Consider the following 16,043-nt stretch of genomic DNA (forward strand, 5'->3'; position numbering starts at 1 on the left):
CAGAAGGACCAGGACTTGAAGGCCTGTCTGGGCTGTATAGGATGCCACACCAAAAACCAAAATAAAGCAAAAAAAACCAACCAAACAAACAAACAAACAAAAAAACTAACATGAAGTAAACTAGATTTGAGTAAAAATACCTAAGTGTTCAACTCACAATTCTTAGAACCATTCTCTAAGAATGTATGGTGAAAATGAGAAACAGAAGAAGCTTTGGCAGTCTGAATTCAGACACCAGCTTCACTACTCTAACCCCGATAATCTCCACTTCTTGGAGAGAAGCCAAAGCTCCCTCCAGTGAAGAGCTGAGGGAAGAGGTGCTGGCCAGCTGGCACAGTGACCACTACCCATGTCTAGCTGTTCTTGTTCTCTCTTACTTTATTTCTAAACAGGTAATATTGTTTATCTTGACTTAAAACAAGCAGCTTTTAAAATGTGTTCCTTGAGTAATATGGAGACTAATCTGCTTCATAAAAACAGGATTATAAGGCTTTTTAATTTACGGATGATAATAATTTTTATTACATATTTTGAACATCTACCATGAGTAAGGCACACTATGTAGGAGATAGAAGGTTAAGCAAAATAGAGTTCTGGACTTGGGTCTTTATACAGGGGAAAGATAAGTAAACTACCAATATGCACACAAGCACCATGAGGGCAAACACAGCAGAAGGGATATGGGGGCATGTTTGTGTACATCTGAAACTTTCAATAGAGCTATCATTTTGCAAAGACATCCAAAAGAATAGGAAGTGGGCATGCCCATAGCAGCAGGCACAGGCAGGGAAGAGCAGACATTCAGGCCACATCTCTGCAGAGACCAAGAGGACATTAGCAAGGAGCAATGAAGAGTAAGACAGAACAAGCTGACAGACTTCCGAGGATGTGAGAGATGGTAGTTAGTGAGAACCAGAGAGTGGATCTCTGATAGCTAATGTTCACACTCTGTCTTTTACTCTGAGCACATAAAAGAGGTAAGGAATGGCAGTAAGGACTATACCACAGCTATCTCACTTTAACAGGCCACCTGGGAGCAGACAAAGGGAGCAGGCAGAACGGCCACAATCCAGGAGAACGAGGCAGCGAACAGGGGAAGTATGAGAGGTGGAGACAATCAGGATCTGCGTGCACTGAACTGGAAGGAGAGGCAGAGGGCCAATAGAAAGAGGGAAGTCACTTAGGGAATTGTGGAGACCCAGGATTCAACTCCAATGTGCTAGGCATGAGGTGCTCATTGAATTTCTAAGAGCAGGGGGTAAACAGGCAGGCCACACACTAAATTTGGGCTTAAGAGAACAGCAGAGGCCAGGTTGCATGGTATCCCAGCACTTGGGAGGCAGAGGTAAGCGGATCTCTGTGAGGCTGAGGTAGGCCAGCCTGATCGACAGAGTGAGTTATAGGACAGACAGGGCTGTCACACAGAGAAACTCTGCCTCAAAAAAAAAAAAAAAAAAGAACAAACAAGCCCCACCCACCCCCAAAAAAAACGAGGGGAGGAGAGAGGGAAGGAGAGAAAAAGGGAGGGAACAGTAAAGAGGCACAAGCTTAACTAAACCATAAAAGGACACAGATCCCACAGGGGAGGTACAAAGATTGACAGCAAGTAACCCAAAGACTCAGCATTGGGTCCCTGGTGTGCAGAGTGGTCGGCAAGTGAGCTATCTAGCAGCCAAGATGTACTGAGTTCTCAAGAGGTTGGAGAAGGAGGAGTTGGGATGCGTTGTCATACTGTCCTAGTTTCATTTCTGCTGTTTATAGGGATAAAATATCCCTATAAAAGGCAATTTAGGGGAAGAGGTTTATTTCATCTTACAATTCCTGGTTACAGTTCATCACTATAGGAAATCAAGGCAGGAACTACTTGAAGCAATACTTTTATCCACAGTCAGGAGCAAAGACACAACAAATTTGTATATGCTCATACTGCTTAGCTCCCTTTCTCCATTTCTGTCCATTCAAGACTCAAATGTAGGAAATGTTGCTGCCCACAATGGGCACTTCGATGAACATAATTCAGAAAGTTTTCCACAGGCCTTCTTTAAGACTTTCTTTCCAGGTGATTCCATATTGTGTCAAGTTGACAATTAAAACTATCACAGCCAGGGTGTGGTGGTGCATGCTTTCAATCCCAGCACTCTGGAGACAGAGTCAAGAGGGTTCTGAGTTCAAGGTCAGCCTGGTTTACATAGTGAGCTCCAGGACAGCCAGAACAACATAAAAGTAACAAATCAAACTGGGAAATGTAGGAAAAGCTGTTTTCTTGTCTCTCAAGCAGGAAAACTCCGAGTTTGTAATGTGACGTATTCAATCCAAATAAAGGAAGAGTGACAATAAAATTTACATGTTGTCCCTTTGTGCCCAAGGTATGCATGTCAAAAGTTTCCAACATCAGGTGAGCCATTCACAGAGAACATTACAGAGGACATGTTTGAGACTGGCTAGGCCCCAACCCACTATCAATTCTCGTTCTCCCCCCCTCCCCCTCCCTCCCTCCCTCCCATCCATTTATTTATTTATTTGTTTTTGGCGACAGGGTCTCTCATATGTAGCACTTCATAGGTGGCCTTATAACCTTTGTAGTAAAGTGAAAATGAACATGAGTAAGCCAGCAGGCAACATCCTACATGGTTTCTGCTTGAGCTCCTCAAGTGACAGACTGTAATGTGGAAGTGTAAGACACATAAACCCTTTCTTTCCCTAAATTGCTTTTAGTCAGTGTTTTATTACAGTAATAGAATTTAATTTAATTAAAATTAGAGCATTACAAACAACAGCAGAGCCTGGCTGACAGGCAGAAGAGGCAGGGAAAAAACTAAACAAGGATGTTTCATTCTTGTCTGGATAAAACTAAAAAAAGATGGGCGATAAGGGAGTTATACACACTTGGTGCTAATAACGCTTTTGTATTTAGAGGGAAATGAGCTTAAAAACCATGTTTTGGAATAATAACAGGATTACATACATATGTAAGAGCTGGAAGCAAAGGTGAAATGAAACTGGCTGTAAACTTTTGGCTGCTGAACCTGGGTGATGAGTATGTGGAAAACCATTTCCCAACTTTGTCCTCTCTCTTTGTATATACTTGAAACATACCATGATAAAATATTTAAAGGAATTCCTTAAAGGCAAAACACACTATGGGAATTTGATAGTGTCTATCTACCTCTATGGCTTATCTTGAATCACAAGATCTGAATTAAATCCCTAATTTCTATGCCGTTACTAACTGTATCATCAACTGAGAAGCTCTCAGGTGGGATTCCTTTGAAGTTTTTCCTGCTCTTCCATGTTAGCAGTATTTGTTTGATAGTAAGATGATGCTTAGGCATCTTGCAATCCATACTGAAGTTTATTAATTACTGTTCTCATCAGTTTATTCAGAAGCTTAAGGTTTGTGAATTAAGTATACTTAAGCATTGCCTACTCTAAAAAACACCCTTTTGTAAAGAAAGAAATGCATTTTGTTTAAAATACTCTGGATAGCAATTTATTTTTCTCCTGGTATGAATGCTGTTAAGGAAGACAAGAAACAAACCCCACAAGGACTACTTGTAAAAACAGAAGTCCTCCTCTCTGGCCCTCATACAGGACACTATTTCTCAACCAACGATGTTGGTATTTCTTTGCCTCTATGACCTCTGAGTGCTTGAGACTCTTCAGGAACCACAGAGTAAAGCAATGTGATTAAGTGCCACCCTCAGATATCACTAGTAACAGACCGAATTCTAATGATATCAGGACGGGGGAATGAACAAAAAGCAACATGGGTGGGCTGTTCTTATCACTCCCGCCCTCCTCAGCTGTGCACACTATCACCAGCCACAGTGGTTCTAGATGCCATAGAAGCTTCTCAATGGTTTAGAGTTCCCTCCTAAACTAACCTGCCAACTCAGAACATGTTTATTGTGACCATATGACTAGAATAATTCCTAGTTTTCCTGGTTCTCAGAGTATACCTGTAATACATCATAAAGCACATAATTTACAACAATGAACTTTTCTCCGGCAGTACCTAGGAGTGAACATAAGGTCTTGCACATGCCAGGTAAGTGTTCTACTACTAAGCTACATATCTAGCTTAAAACAAACAAACAAATATACAGCCTCACTTAGGCTTCTTGCAGAGGCTGACCTCAAATTTATAATCCTCCTACCTCAACCCCCTAAGAAACTGAGATTGTAGATGTGTATAACACATCTGGCTTCCAAATAAACTTCTTGTACTTTTTTTTTGTTTTGTTTTGTTTCCATTTTTTTCGAGATAGGGCTTGTCTGTGTAGCCCTGGCTGTCCTAGAACTCACTCTGTAGACCAGGCTTGCATTAAACTCAGAGATCCACCAGCCTTTGCCTCCCAAGTACTGGGATTAAAGGCATGTGCCACCAGGCCTAGCCCAAATGAACTTATGTACTAATTAGCAATACTCAGTTAGGGAAGGGCTCCCCGCTCTACACCTTTAAATTCTGAATAGTCTTTTTTTTTTTTGTTTTTTTGGGGTTTTTTTTGTTTTTTGTTTTTTGGAGACAGGGTTTCTCTGTAGCTTTGGAGGTTGTTCTGGAACTCGTTTTGTAGACCAGGCTGGCCTCAAACTCACAGAGATCCACCTGCCTCTGCCTCCCAAGTGCTGGGATTACAGGCGTGTGCCACCACCGCCCGGCTCTGAATAGTCTTTAAATCAAGCATTCTGAATCATGGTGGTACATGCCTTGTAATTGCAACATGTAGGAGGCTTAGGTAGGAGTATCCCAGTGAGTTATAAGCCAGGCTGCACTATATAGTAAATTCTATCCAGACTAGGCTTCAGAATGACACCCTATATCAAAGTGTGGGGGGAGCATTTGGCAGCAGAATAGACAACTTTGGAAAGCATGGCACTGTCACAATGCAAACTAGATGGTAAAATTAGGCATAAGTAGCTCTTTCAAACTGAATAGAAGGCAGACTTTTGAATTTGAACAGAAAAGTCAGTACTTTATTTTTCCTGGTAAATGGGGAGAATTTCTATAATGGAATCACATGCTAAAATATAAAAACCCCTGCACACATCAAGATTCTGCAATGATAAATGGTGTCTAATGAAAAGAGAATGAGTTCTTGAAGTTCAAGGTCTAGGCTTCCAGCAGACTCTCTATTACTCACTGCTACATGAACCTGACCAAGCCACTTCAATTCCCTAAGCATGTAAATAAGTACTTGAATTTGCTAAGCAGCAGCATAGCAATCAATGAACAACAGACCCAGTCTACAAGAGTGGACAAGGAAAGAGATGCAGGGATGATTACAGACTCCCAGCATGGTACTTCTCAGACCTGTACAGATCACAAACCACTCAAACATATTTGAGATATTCTAGGATCTGAAATGAAGCAGGCTGATACAAACATTTATTTTGCTAAATGTTTTCTTGGTAGTTAGAATAAGTTTCACACACTAACTCAATACACCTAAAGGTAATCCTATATAAATATAATTATGTGTAATGAAATAATGTTACAAATTTTTTACATGTGCAATAAGACTTTAAAAAAAAAAAGCCTCAGCTCAAAGTAGTACAGAAGGATCAACAGAAATAAATAAATATATATTTCTGCCAGATTAAAAAAAAGACCACTGCAGCCATTTCCATAGAGATACATAAAAGAGAAAATGCATAATCTATAGTCTGATTTTGCATGGTCCAAATATCACGTAAGGGCCATAGAGTACAGAATAGCAACTATCACAGACTTCTACTCACACTTGAGGTTTGGGGGCTCAATCAAGAGCCTGCTTATTCTTAGAAAATTAAAAAAAACGAAACAACAATAACCCACCAAACACAGTTAAGTCTTTAAAACACTTACAGTCAGCTTTACTCTATGATCTGGGAAATGTCCTCAGATCAACATTGTTCCAACAGCAAGCCAAGACCAAGGGCCACAGTCACTCAGGGCACACTTGTAGATCTCTGAGGATAGCCTGGGACACTGTCTTATAGACAGTAGAGAGTCAGCATCTCACCCCACATGGAAAACAAACAGTAAACTCAAGCAATAATCTTGGGGTCTGCTTATAGCACAGCACCGTCGGCTAGGTATCACATTAACAAAGACACAGGCTCCAGCATAGGTGGATTCTGCTTTACAGTCTGTGAAGACAAGATTTACAAACCTGAATTTGCCTAGGAGCAAGCATTGGATGGTGTGATCAACAGGGCTAAAACACCAGCTCTGTCACTGATCACTTGTCTCTGCCTGGGTTTGGGAACTGAGCAGGGATAGTCAACAACCAAAGTACTGCCTATCAGCTTTTAGAGATGGAAAGATTGTTGTGTAAAGAAGGGCAGAACAAGATAATAGAACAGCTCTGAAGAGAGTGACCACAATCTCTAGCATAATGTGAATGACAAACAACATGGCTGAGGAAAATGTCCAGAGTAGAAAGGCAGGCTGAGACTAAGGGATGGCATGAACAACTGAGCTAGGCAGAATCTGAAGAGTCTGAATGTCATCTGGTAGGCATAAAATTTTTCTGGTAATTTTTTTTTCTGAAAAACATAACTCAGAGAATGGAACACAATTCCTCCTTAGATACCCAAGGAGAATAAAACAAAGGCAGAATAATCCTAAGAAATTAAAATGGAGTTTGAGGCAGATGCCCAAGTTTGCATAGTGATTCTAATTTTGCTCACATGTATAACTTCAGCACATTTTATAACATCTTGGGCTTTAGTCCCCTCATCTGTAACTAAGAGAGATGATCTTAGCAGTCTGTTAGAGGGATTTCAAGAGTTAATTCATAGAAAAAGAACATAGACCATAAAGCAAAATAGAACATAACAGCACTCACTAAAATCCAGCCACTCAGGCAACACACATACCAATAATCCTAGGATTTAGGGGACTCAGTAGGAACATCAAGAACTTCAGGACAGCCTGGGCTACAAAGGTTTGGTTTCAAAACAACAATAACAACCAAAACTGGCCAACTTTTTCTTTCTTGGGGGCAGGGTGTCAAAAAGGAGGGGCTGGCTGTGAGACAAAATGCAGAGCTTTGATGCTGACCAACTGTTGAAAGAACGTGAGGCTCTAACCTGAAGAATGAGGATATAATAGCTGTAGGGCCTAGGACTTCTATAACACCCAAAGGTAAACAGCAGAATGATGTTCTCTAGCCCAAGAGGAAGTCTGAGCTCACTCCTGTGTCTGGGCAAGTGTGGGGATTGTGGCAAACACAGTCATCAGTACCTGAGAGTCACCTGCAGCCTTTCTACAGGGCACACATATTTCGGTGTCTGATGATTAAGTGGTACTCAGACCTCACCCATCTATCCTACAGACCACACTGAAGATTCAGCCTCAAAGACTGAGGGGCTGCTGCTTTCCTCTGGACTCCTACTAAGGCATGTGAGCCTTTCTCCTTCCACCACATTAAAAACTGTGAGGGCCTGATGAGTCCACAGAATCAATACCTATACCCACCATAAGCTGAACAAGAACTGTACAAAGGGTTGATGACACCCAGTAACCCTTCTAGAAGTCTGGGCTTCTTCCTAAGTCATGATTTAGGCTCTCAAATGACTGACATGTTCTGGAAAACATGCAGCAGTCCTGACACTGTCCAGTGAGACCAAATCCGGAACTAAGAGCTTCTCTGCACCCTGCCAGGAAGTAGCTAGCTATTGGCTCTAGGCCATCAGAGCACGACAGTGTTGCGGACTAACAGAGTGACTCTGCCTAAGTGTATCACAAACGCAAACACCTGTGGAGTAAGGGGTTGTGGGATGTCTATAGTCAAAGAAGAGAATAAATAGATACATCCGTATGTTGTGCACCAAAAGAGGATCCAGAAACAACTGGGCAAAAACACAAAACTCAACTTCAAGAAAAACTGACTCAAAACAAACAAACAGGAATCCAGTCTCATCTGTCACATACTGAATGTACCAGAAGGTATTATTTTAGAACTATACCCTTTAAGTTCACAGGCATAGATGAGAACAGATGGTATGCAGTAACATATACACATACATGTATGACAATAGGGTATATATATGTTAAGATAAACAGCTGGGGCCCTTGGAAAGTGTCTTTTTCTGCCCCTCCCTAAAATTCTTCTATCCTCCACATTTTTAGATGAGGGGAGAAGGGCACAAACACTTTGAAAACATAACAAAAACATCACTACACAAATAGTTAAGATAATGCTTATGCAGTACCTTGACTGTATTAAATAATCATTATGTTAATCATGAAAGATGAAAACCATTTAAAAATCACAATTTGAACTTCAAACACACAATATAAAGTATATTCTGTTAAATCCTGCTGAACTGTAAAGATAAATTATAATGACAATTTCAAAAGTTAAGGTTTTCACTCTACACAGAGCATGGCGTTGAAACAATCTGAAGCCCTACATACCCTTTATCTCCAATAAAGTCTATATGGACAGCTACTTCATGACAGTAAAACCACACAGGTGCTTCATGTTCTAAGCAGATGAACTGAACACAGAGTGCCATCCACACCATCCACCCTGCAGCTTGCTCTTCTAGGTCTCTACCTTAAGATCCTTACCTGACACAGAGACTGCATGTGTCCGCATGCCTTGCTTTTCACTGTTGGCCAACCTGCAACAGAGCCAACAAAGTGTAAGTGCTGTCCTTCCCAGGACCCAACACCTGTCCCGGTCAAACAGGCATCTGTTTCTAAAACTCGAAATTGAAACAGACAACTGGGGTAGGGAAGGTAGCTCAATGACAGAGCACTTGTTTAATGCATTTGAGGCTCTGGGACTCATCCTCAGCATCTCAAAAAAGCAGATTAATTAAATTAATCAGTCTAAAAAGTGCCTGGAGAAAGCTGCTCACAAAGGTGACTTGGAACTATGTAATACTATGTAATATGTAATGTAAAGGCTATCTAAGGTTTCTGCTTAAAAGTCAGATTGTAAAAAACTGCCCAAAAGTTATAAAGAACTATGCAAATAGAACTGAGTTGCTCTTTAAAACCTAAATTGAAGGCCAGGAAGATAGTTCAGCAGGTAAAGGCTCTTGTCACCAACCCTGATGATCTGAGTTTGCTCCCTGGGACCCACATGCTGGAAGGACAGAATGGATTCTTACATGCTGTCCTCAGATTGATATAAGTGCACTGGGGCATGTGTGTGCTCACAGATGTGTGTACACACACACACACACACACACACACACACACTCTCTCTCTCTCTCTCTCTCTCTCTCATGAATATAAAAAAATAAAAACTAATTTAAAACATGGTAGCATTTGAACCTTTTGAGATTTATAGCATATAAAAAGTTAAGAAGTACATGCATATATTGCTATTATTAACAGATTGAGATAAAAAATATTTTAAAGACATTTTAAAAATATGAACACAGTTTAAATCCACCAAACAGGGGAAAAAAGGACTCCCACATGCTGGGGAGATGGCTCAACAGGGAAAAGTGATAGCATTGCAAGCCTGGCAGCCATGTTTGGTCCCTGGAACTTATGTACAGTGAAAGGAGAGAGAAATGACTTCATGATCTCCATGCTGGTGTTGTGTGACGCATGCCCAGACATACACATCATGTGGGGACATGCACTCACACACAAATAATAATACATCCTTTAAAAATAGGAGTTCTACATTTGTCAACTGTTTCCTTGGTTTTTATTCATAAGGAACACCTCCTCTTCCTAGTCCTTAAGCAATTATACAAGACCAAATGTGAGAAACAGAAAACTAAGGCTAGAGGTATCAGCAAGTCAGGTAGGCTCTGGAAGGTCACATGTCAGAGAAGAGCTTTATTTAGGACACTTTGGTGAGGGGCTGAAGTAAACAGGAGGGCTCAATAGGTATACAGGACAGAGCTGACAGGGGGTATATACCTGACCAGACCCTCAAAAACCCTAGCACCAAGTCATCACGGACAAGCCTTTATACATGCTTAGGATCTCAGTGTATCCTGTGGGACTCTTGAAGATTTTCCTTGATTTCCTTGGACTATGGCTAGACCCTTTCCTTTTTTTCGGTAGTAAGTCATGCTTTTCTGACTCCAATACAACTCAGCCTGAGTGGGCTTGAGGTCCCCAATACAGCACCTACTGGGATAGCCTTGATAGGTGATGCTAACTATGAGGGACAGGGGAAGAATGTGAGGAGGCAGGCAAAACACATTATCGAATGCATCTAGCAAAGAGAAGAGGAAGACGTGGCTAAAGAGCAGAGAGCACAGAACAGAACAAAGACAAGCCCAGGTGTAACCCTCCTTGTCCTAGGCTTCCACATCTCCATTGCTTCCTAAGCATCTGAGATGTAACAGCCTTCTACTGTTTAGCTGCCTGTTTGTCTACATGGCTAGAATTTTTTACCTTCATACCTTGGCCCCAGTTTCCTAGCATGCTAAGAATTCAGAAGTAACAATGTAATTTTTTTGCACTGCTATTTGATTTAATAATATTATAGATCAACATACCTTATGGAATTTGTAATGAACAGCAAACCACCAGTTACATCTTTCATTTTCCTAATTGTAAGAGGATAATGCCTATTTTCACATTTTTTAAAAGGTGATGACACCATGAAGTGAATGGTGTCTAAGCCTCTTTCATAACCATCTTTAGATCCCTTATTAAACTTGAAATAAGGGGGAAAACTAATTTTTGAAACTTCTTCATTAAATCTACATTCCATATCTAACTTACAACTTATGTGATTCATGTTTGGAAATGTTTTCTAGGTCCTTGCATATAAACAGAAATTTAACTTTTCAGGAAAATATAATAAAGCCTAATGATTTTTTTTTTTTTTAAGTTTCTAACAAAACCAAGTAAGGATACACAAATGAGCACTTACTTTGGTATCGATGGCAACGCCCGTTCACCTTCTGGGAGGAAAAAGGGAAGATACATGAGAGGCATCTTGGAATCCATTAGAAGAAGAGTATGCACATAAGTCTAGGAAGGAGAAGCCTTATTCTGGTGTTTAGTGGCAGTTTTTTATAGCCAAGCCATTAGACAATTCTATTTTAGGTTTTTATGGTTTTCCATACAAAACTCACAACAAACATAAGTGAGTTTGAATTTGCATTGTTTAAAGATATGCCAACTCCTAATAAAGAGATATGACAAGTTGGTTAAAAAAAAAGTCTTCCCAAATGACTAAGTATTAAGGAACCCTTAAAATCAAAGTCTAGGTACCTTGCCAAAAGCCTGAACATTCTGCTTTGAGAAAATGATTTACAAGTAACATTTGGAATCTACAAGAGAAGTACAATGTGTGCACCTGCAGAAAAATTCAGAGATGAGAAGGGAAGGCCCTAGAGCAGCAAAAAACAAACATTTCCAATGGTCTCAAGAACCCCCAATCATAAACTTATTTTTGTTGCTACTTCATAACTATAATTTTACTACTGAGCAGTGTCTCAGTTCCTAAGACCATCAGAAATGTGTGTTTTCTGATGGTTGTGACCCACAGGTTGAGAACCGATACCCTATAGGACACCAGAAGTAGCATGTCCACATAGCCAATTGAGACCCTCCCATCTATCCCTACTGGATGCCAGCTCCCATAAGTGTTGTGGTCCTCTTAAATGATGGCTGCCTTCAGTTCAGAGTTTTTTTCCTTATAATCCAGTTTCCTCCTCAACCCTTATAGGAACTTTCCTGGGAACCTTGGACACTGCTTAGCCCTCTCATGTTTCTGAGCCCCTCAGAGCACACTGTCACAGACTGTTTACCCTTCCCTGACCATCTCTAGTGTACCTGGCCATGAGGCAGCTCTCAAAGAGCTATATGGTAACTAGCCTGGGGTCTACAGAGTAAACACAGTTCATGGCAGGACACACAGTATACTGCACCAGTTAGTATGCCGCCAAAGCCCAGGCTCTCCTTGCATTCCACTGATCCACTTGGATTGTTTTCAAAGACTGCTTCAGAAATCCACATCCTCAGGATACCCTCATCCTTTGCACTATATTTACAAAGCTCTCCTTCATTCTGAGGTGATAGAGCCTCATTTCTAAGGACACATTGCTATTCACTCATATCTTTGATTGCATATATTCACATAGAATTTATTTTGTTTGTCACCTACAAACATTTGAAAAGTACAGAAAAACCAAACCAAACTAAAATGGAAAAAAAAAAAAAAAAAAGGATAGAAACTTCAACATGAATTACAAGGGACACTTGAAAAAGAACTGGGGAAGAATCTCCAGAGCTGAAAGAACTAATGGTAACTCAGGAGCTATTTTAAGGGTTAATCAAAGCCCTATACTGTCACAGTGCACTCCAGTTCAGTTTCAAGTCTGTGGGCTATGACTTGGACCATTGTCCCTAGAAAAACAAGCATTCAGGTCACAACAACTCATCTGGCCTTCACATTTGCAGTGAGAACCTTGCTGCTGGGGTGAGCTTGTCTTACCAGTGCAGCAGGAGTGAAAACAGAAACTCACCTTTCTGTGGTCTGATGATGAAGGACTGTGTGGCTCCGTTTACCAGCCGGCAGTATCCATCGATCAGGTCAGCCATGTTCTCTGCAATGGTTAGGGATGGTGCCGTCACTGTCAGAGGCTAATGGGAAAGAAAAAGAAAGAGACATTATTGTTCTTCCCAGTAATCAAAGGGACAGCTGCACTATGACATCACAACTCTGCATACACTTGAATACAGAGGAGTAGGAAAGAAACATCTGCCAGATTTAAGTGAGGAAAGGTAATTTGGTACGTAAGGACATCATTCCTGGGATGTGTGGCAGGAGACACTCTCAGAGCATAACATAAAAAGCACTGAAACTAAGGCTCACTTTTACAAAAGGTGGCAGAAAAAAATGTTTTTCTTTAGAAAGTCTGGCTCCTTGGACACACTCTAAGAGAAGAATTCAAGTAATAAGCTAAGTACAACTTATCTAGAGACTAATATACAAGAAATCTTTAATCAACCATCTTATTTTACTATCATTAGAGGAAATTGATTAAATTTCAGTCTTTCTGCATTAATAGCATGTTTGTCCAGAGGCTTCAAAATCATTTTCACATGAGGCAGGCTGTATTAGATAAACTGCCTAAAGACCTATTTCTAAGTGTTAACATGAAGACAACAAAAGCTATATTTTATTTTCACAACCAAGCATGTCCTGGTTCCCATGGTTGTTCACAGTCATTCCAAATGAATAGCTTGCTTCAGAGAGCAGCTTCAGTGTGCACTGGGATCTCTGCAGGAAACTGATTTGCAACAAGTTTTCTATACTTCATGCTAGGATTTGCTAATCTGATAAACAATTTCTATATGTCAACTTCAGATGTCAGTGACTTGGGATCACAGGGCAGGACACTGGTGAAGGAGCCTGGTGAGGAGAGTTCAGCCACAGGCAAAGTTGTGGCACAACAGCCCAACTGCTTTTCAACATGCTCTGTCTAGAGTTCACAGTCTTGTTTGTCACTTACTACTTTGTTTCTATTTTGTTTTCTTTCTTCTTCACGGGTGGTTTTGAGATAGGGTCTTGCTATGTGGTCCATGCTGAGAGCTGTCCTGGAATCCAGGGACTGGACTTACAGCAGTGAGCCACTATGTGCTGCTGCTTATTCCACCACACAGCCCAGAGAGGCTTCCAACACTGTCCAGGAACAGCAACACTCACAGTGCGCACAATTCTAACTGACTTCCTTCTCACTTCACAGTGGTCTCTAATTATGGCAGTATTCTTGATCTTTAAAATCTACTCCTCTCTTATCTTGGAGACATTTAACCACCTTTTCAAATCTTTATACATGAAGAAATTGTGAGTATGATTACCCATGAACACTTCATCCTTACCCCCAGAGAAGTCATTTCAAAACACTAACCCTGGATCAGTTGTTTTGTTTTTTAAATTAAATAAATAAGTTTTTTTCAGACAATATATGTTGATGATGATTTCCCCCCTCCTCCAACCCCTCCCAGATCCTCTCCACCTCTCTACTAATCCAACTTCTCTTCTGGGTCAGATTTTTAAGGGCAAGAATCCCTTACCTCAGGGGCGCCAGCAATTTTGAGTTGTAGCATTCCTTTCCTGTCTTTGTCTTCACTATTTGAATACTGAATGGTCTGTACTTGGTTGAAGTCGGCTAGGTGTGTTGGCTTTGGGAAGGAAAAGAAAAACTCTTGGGTCATAGAGGAAATCTCAGTGTCTGGGGTATGCTAGATGTTATGTGATTCTTTCTGGACCCAACCATCAGCCTATTCTCCTCAAGACAGCCTTCCTAAGTCAGAGACACTCTGCTCTGGTGAACAGTCATGATGCAATGGCCCTGTGGGCTTCCTTCCAGGTTTAGGCATGCCTGACTATAGTAACATCTTAAGGAGACCTAGTTAAATGAGAGGGCAAGAGAAAATTCATTCCATAGAAAGGAATGAAGAACCATAAACCACTTGTCCACTTCAAGAAACAGGATGGAATTCTCAATAGGAGCAGATACTTTAAAAGCTGAAAAAATTACACAAGTTACAAATATAGTAAGCATTTACACAACAATGCAGTACTATAAAGGAGTGGCTTGTGCATTCACATAATCTACAATAGGAGCTGTAAGCAGATAATGGAAGAACAGGATACAAGGTCCTTAACATAATAATAGAGTTACTCACAATTAAATCTAATCAGAAGACCAAAGGGGTTTTTGTTTGTTTGTTTGTTTGTTTGTTGACAAGTTATCATTTAGCCCAGGCTGGCCTAGAACTTCCTCTAAGAGTCCAACCTGGCCTCTAACAGTCTTTATACCTGCCTTCATTTTCCAAGTGCTAATATTATAGAAATAATATGCCTTCCCAGTAAGAATTCACTCTACACGCTCAGGAAAAGTAAAGAAAAGTTCTTTAATAACAGCATACATTTGGTTCTAGCTAATGCCCAAAGGGAAACTGGCCTCAAGCAGAAAAATTAACCAACTTATATAGGCCTTAGGCTTATGCATTCCACACATGCTGTCATCCTTAAACATTTGTCAGATCACAGCACCAAGTTATACTTTAAACAGTTTAGAGACAGGAGGGTATGAGAGCAGAACTGGTCCCACTTCTTGCTGTCTGCTATACTGGGTGAGCTAGCCAGGGCAGTGCTAGAGAGCTTACCTGGGTGGTGATGATAAGGGAAAGCTGGCAGGCTGACCACCCAGCTACCACTCAGGTCCAGAACCAAGACTGCGAGGTAGCCAACCCCAATGCCCACCTACAAACTGCTAGAACATTTTAAGGAGCTATACCTACAGATCCAAAAACTACAGGATCTCCATGACACAAGGCAACAATAGGATACCTAAGAGGAGTCCCAGTGAGGACCCAGTATCAAGGGCATAGCAGAAGCCAGAGGCCTCGAACCAGACCAATGCCTCACTGCAAGGAATACTTAAAGAAGTATGGACTAAAGGGTATATTGTGAGACTCACTGAACCACACTACAGTTTCATGCTGATATTTTTTTGGTTTTGTTTATTTTGTTTAAGTTTTGTTTTGGGGGGAGGTTGCAAGGGCAGTGAGTGGAAACAAGGGGACAGGGAGATGAGTGGGACAGAGATGCATGATGTGAAATCCAAAGAATCGATGAAGGAAAGGAAACAGGGAGGGAGGGAGGGAAGAAGGGAGGAAGGGAGAGAGGGAGGGAGGCACAGAGAGAGAGAGATACAAGAGATTGCAAGAGTGGCCATGGCCACTTGGGCAGATAGGAGATTTACACAGCAAAGATATTCTTAAGTACACTGGTGTTGTCTTTTTCAAATAGCTGGTACCCAGGGTCCCACCTGGCAGAATTATGCTTTTCCTGATAAGACACAGGGGACTTAAGGGCAGACTAGGACTTAATGGTGGCTGTGACTACCATTAAGTGACCTGTGTTGCCTCTCTGAGGCAGATTATTTGATATGGAGATGAGTCTAATGTCTGGTTATAAATTGGAGTTGCATCCTTTTGTTTTTGGAATTGGGCCTAATCAAGAGGTCAATCTCCTGATAACTGAATAAAGTGAGTAAACATTAGCAGACACTTTCTCAGCAAGCCTAAACTTCAATAATGGTACCAATTT

The 16,043-nt window shown here is 41.0% G+C and overlaps 1 protein-coding gene across 15 annotated transcripts in view; it reads right to left on the reverse strand.

Annotated features, from left to right (window-relative positions):
* The window catches only part of Ptk2 (protein tyrosine kinase 2), a 225,119-nt gene that overhangs the window by 77,486 nt on the left and 131,590 nt on the right, over positions 1-16,043 (reverse strand). For all 15 annotated transcript variants that reach the window (XM_036208358.1, XM_036208351.1, XM_036208359.1 and 12 more), the window contains 4 exons: positions 14,000-14,107; positions 12,445-12,562; positions 10,845-10,875; positions 8,561-8,613 (listed from right to left, as the gene is read on the reverse strand). In XM_036208358.1, the coding sequence (XP_036064251.1) occupies positions 8,561-8,613; positions 10,845-10,875; positions 12,445-12,562; positions 14,000-14,107 (310 nt within the window). The remainder of the gene's footprint in view (positions 1-8,560; positions 8,614-10,844; positions 10,876-12,444; positions 12,563-13,999; positions 14,108-16,043) is intronic.

The sequence above is a fragment of the Onychomys torridus genome, chromosome 16 (assembly GCF_903995425.1).
Source record: "Onychomys torridus chromosome 16, mOncTor1.1, whole genome shotgun sequence".
Taxonomy (NCBI): domain Eukaryota; kingdom Metazoa; phylum Chordata; class Mammalia; order Rodentia; family Cricetidae; genus Onychomys; species Onychomys torridus.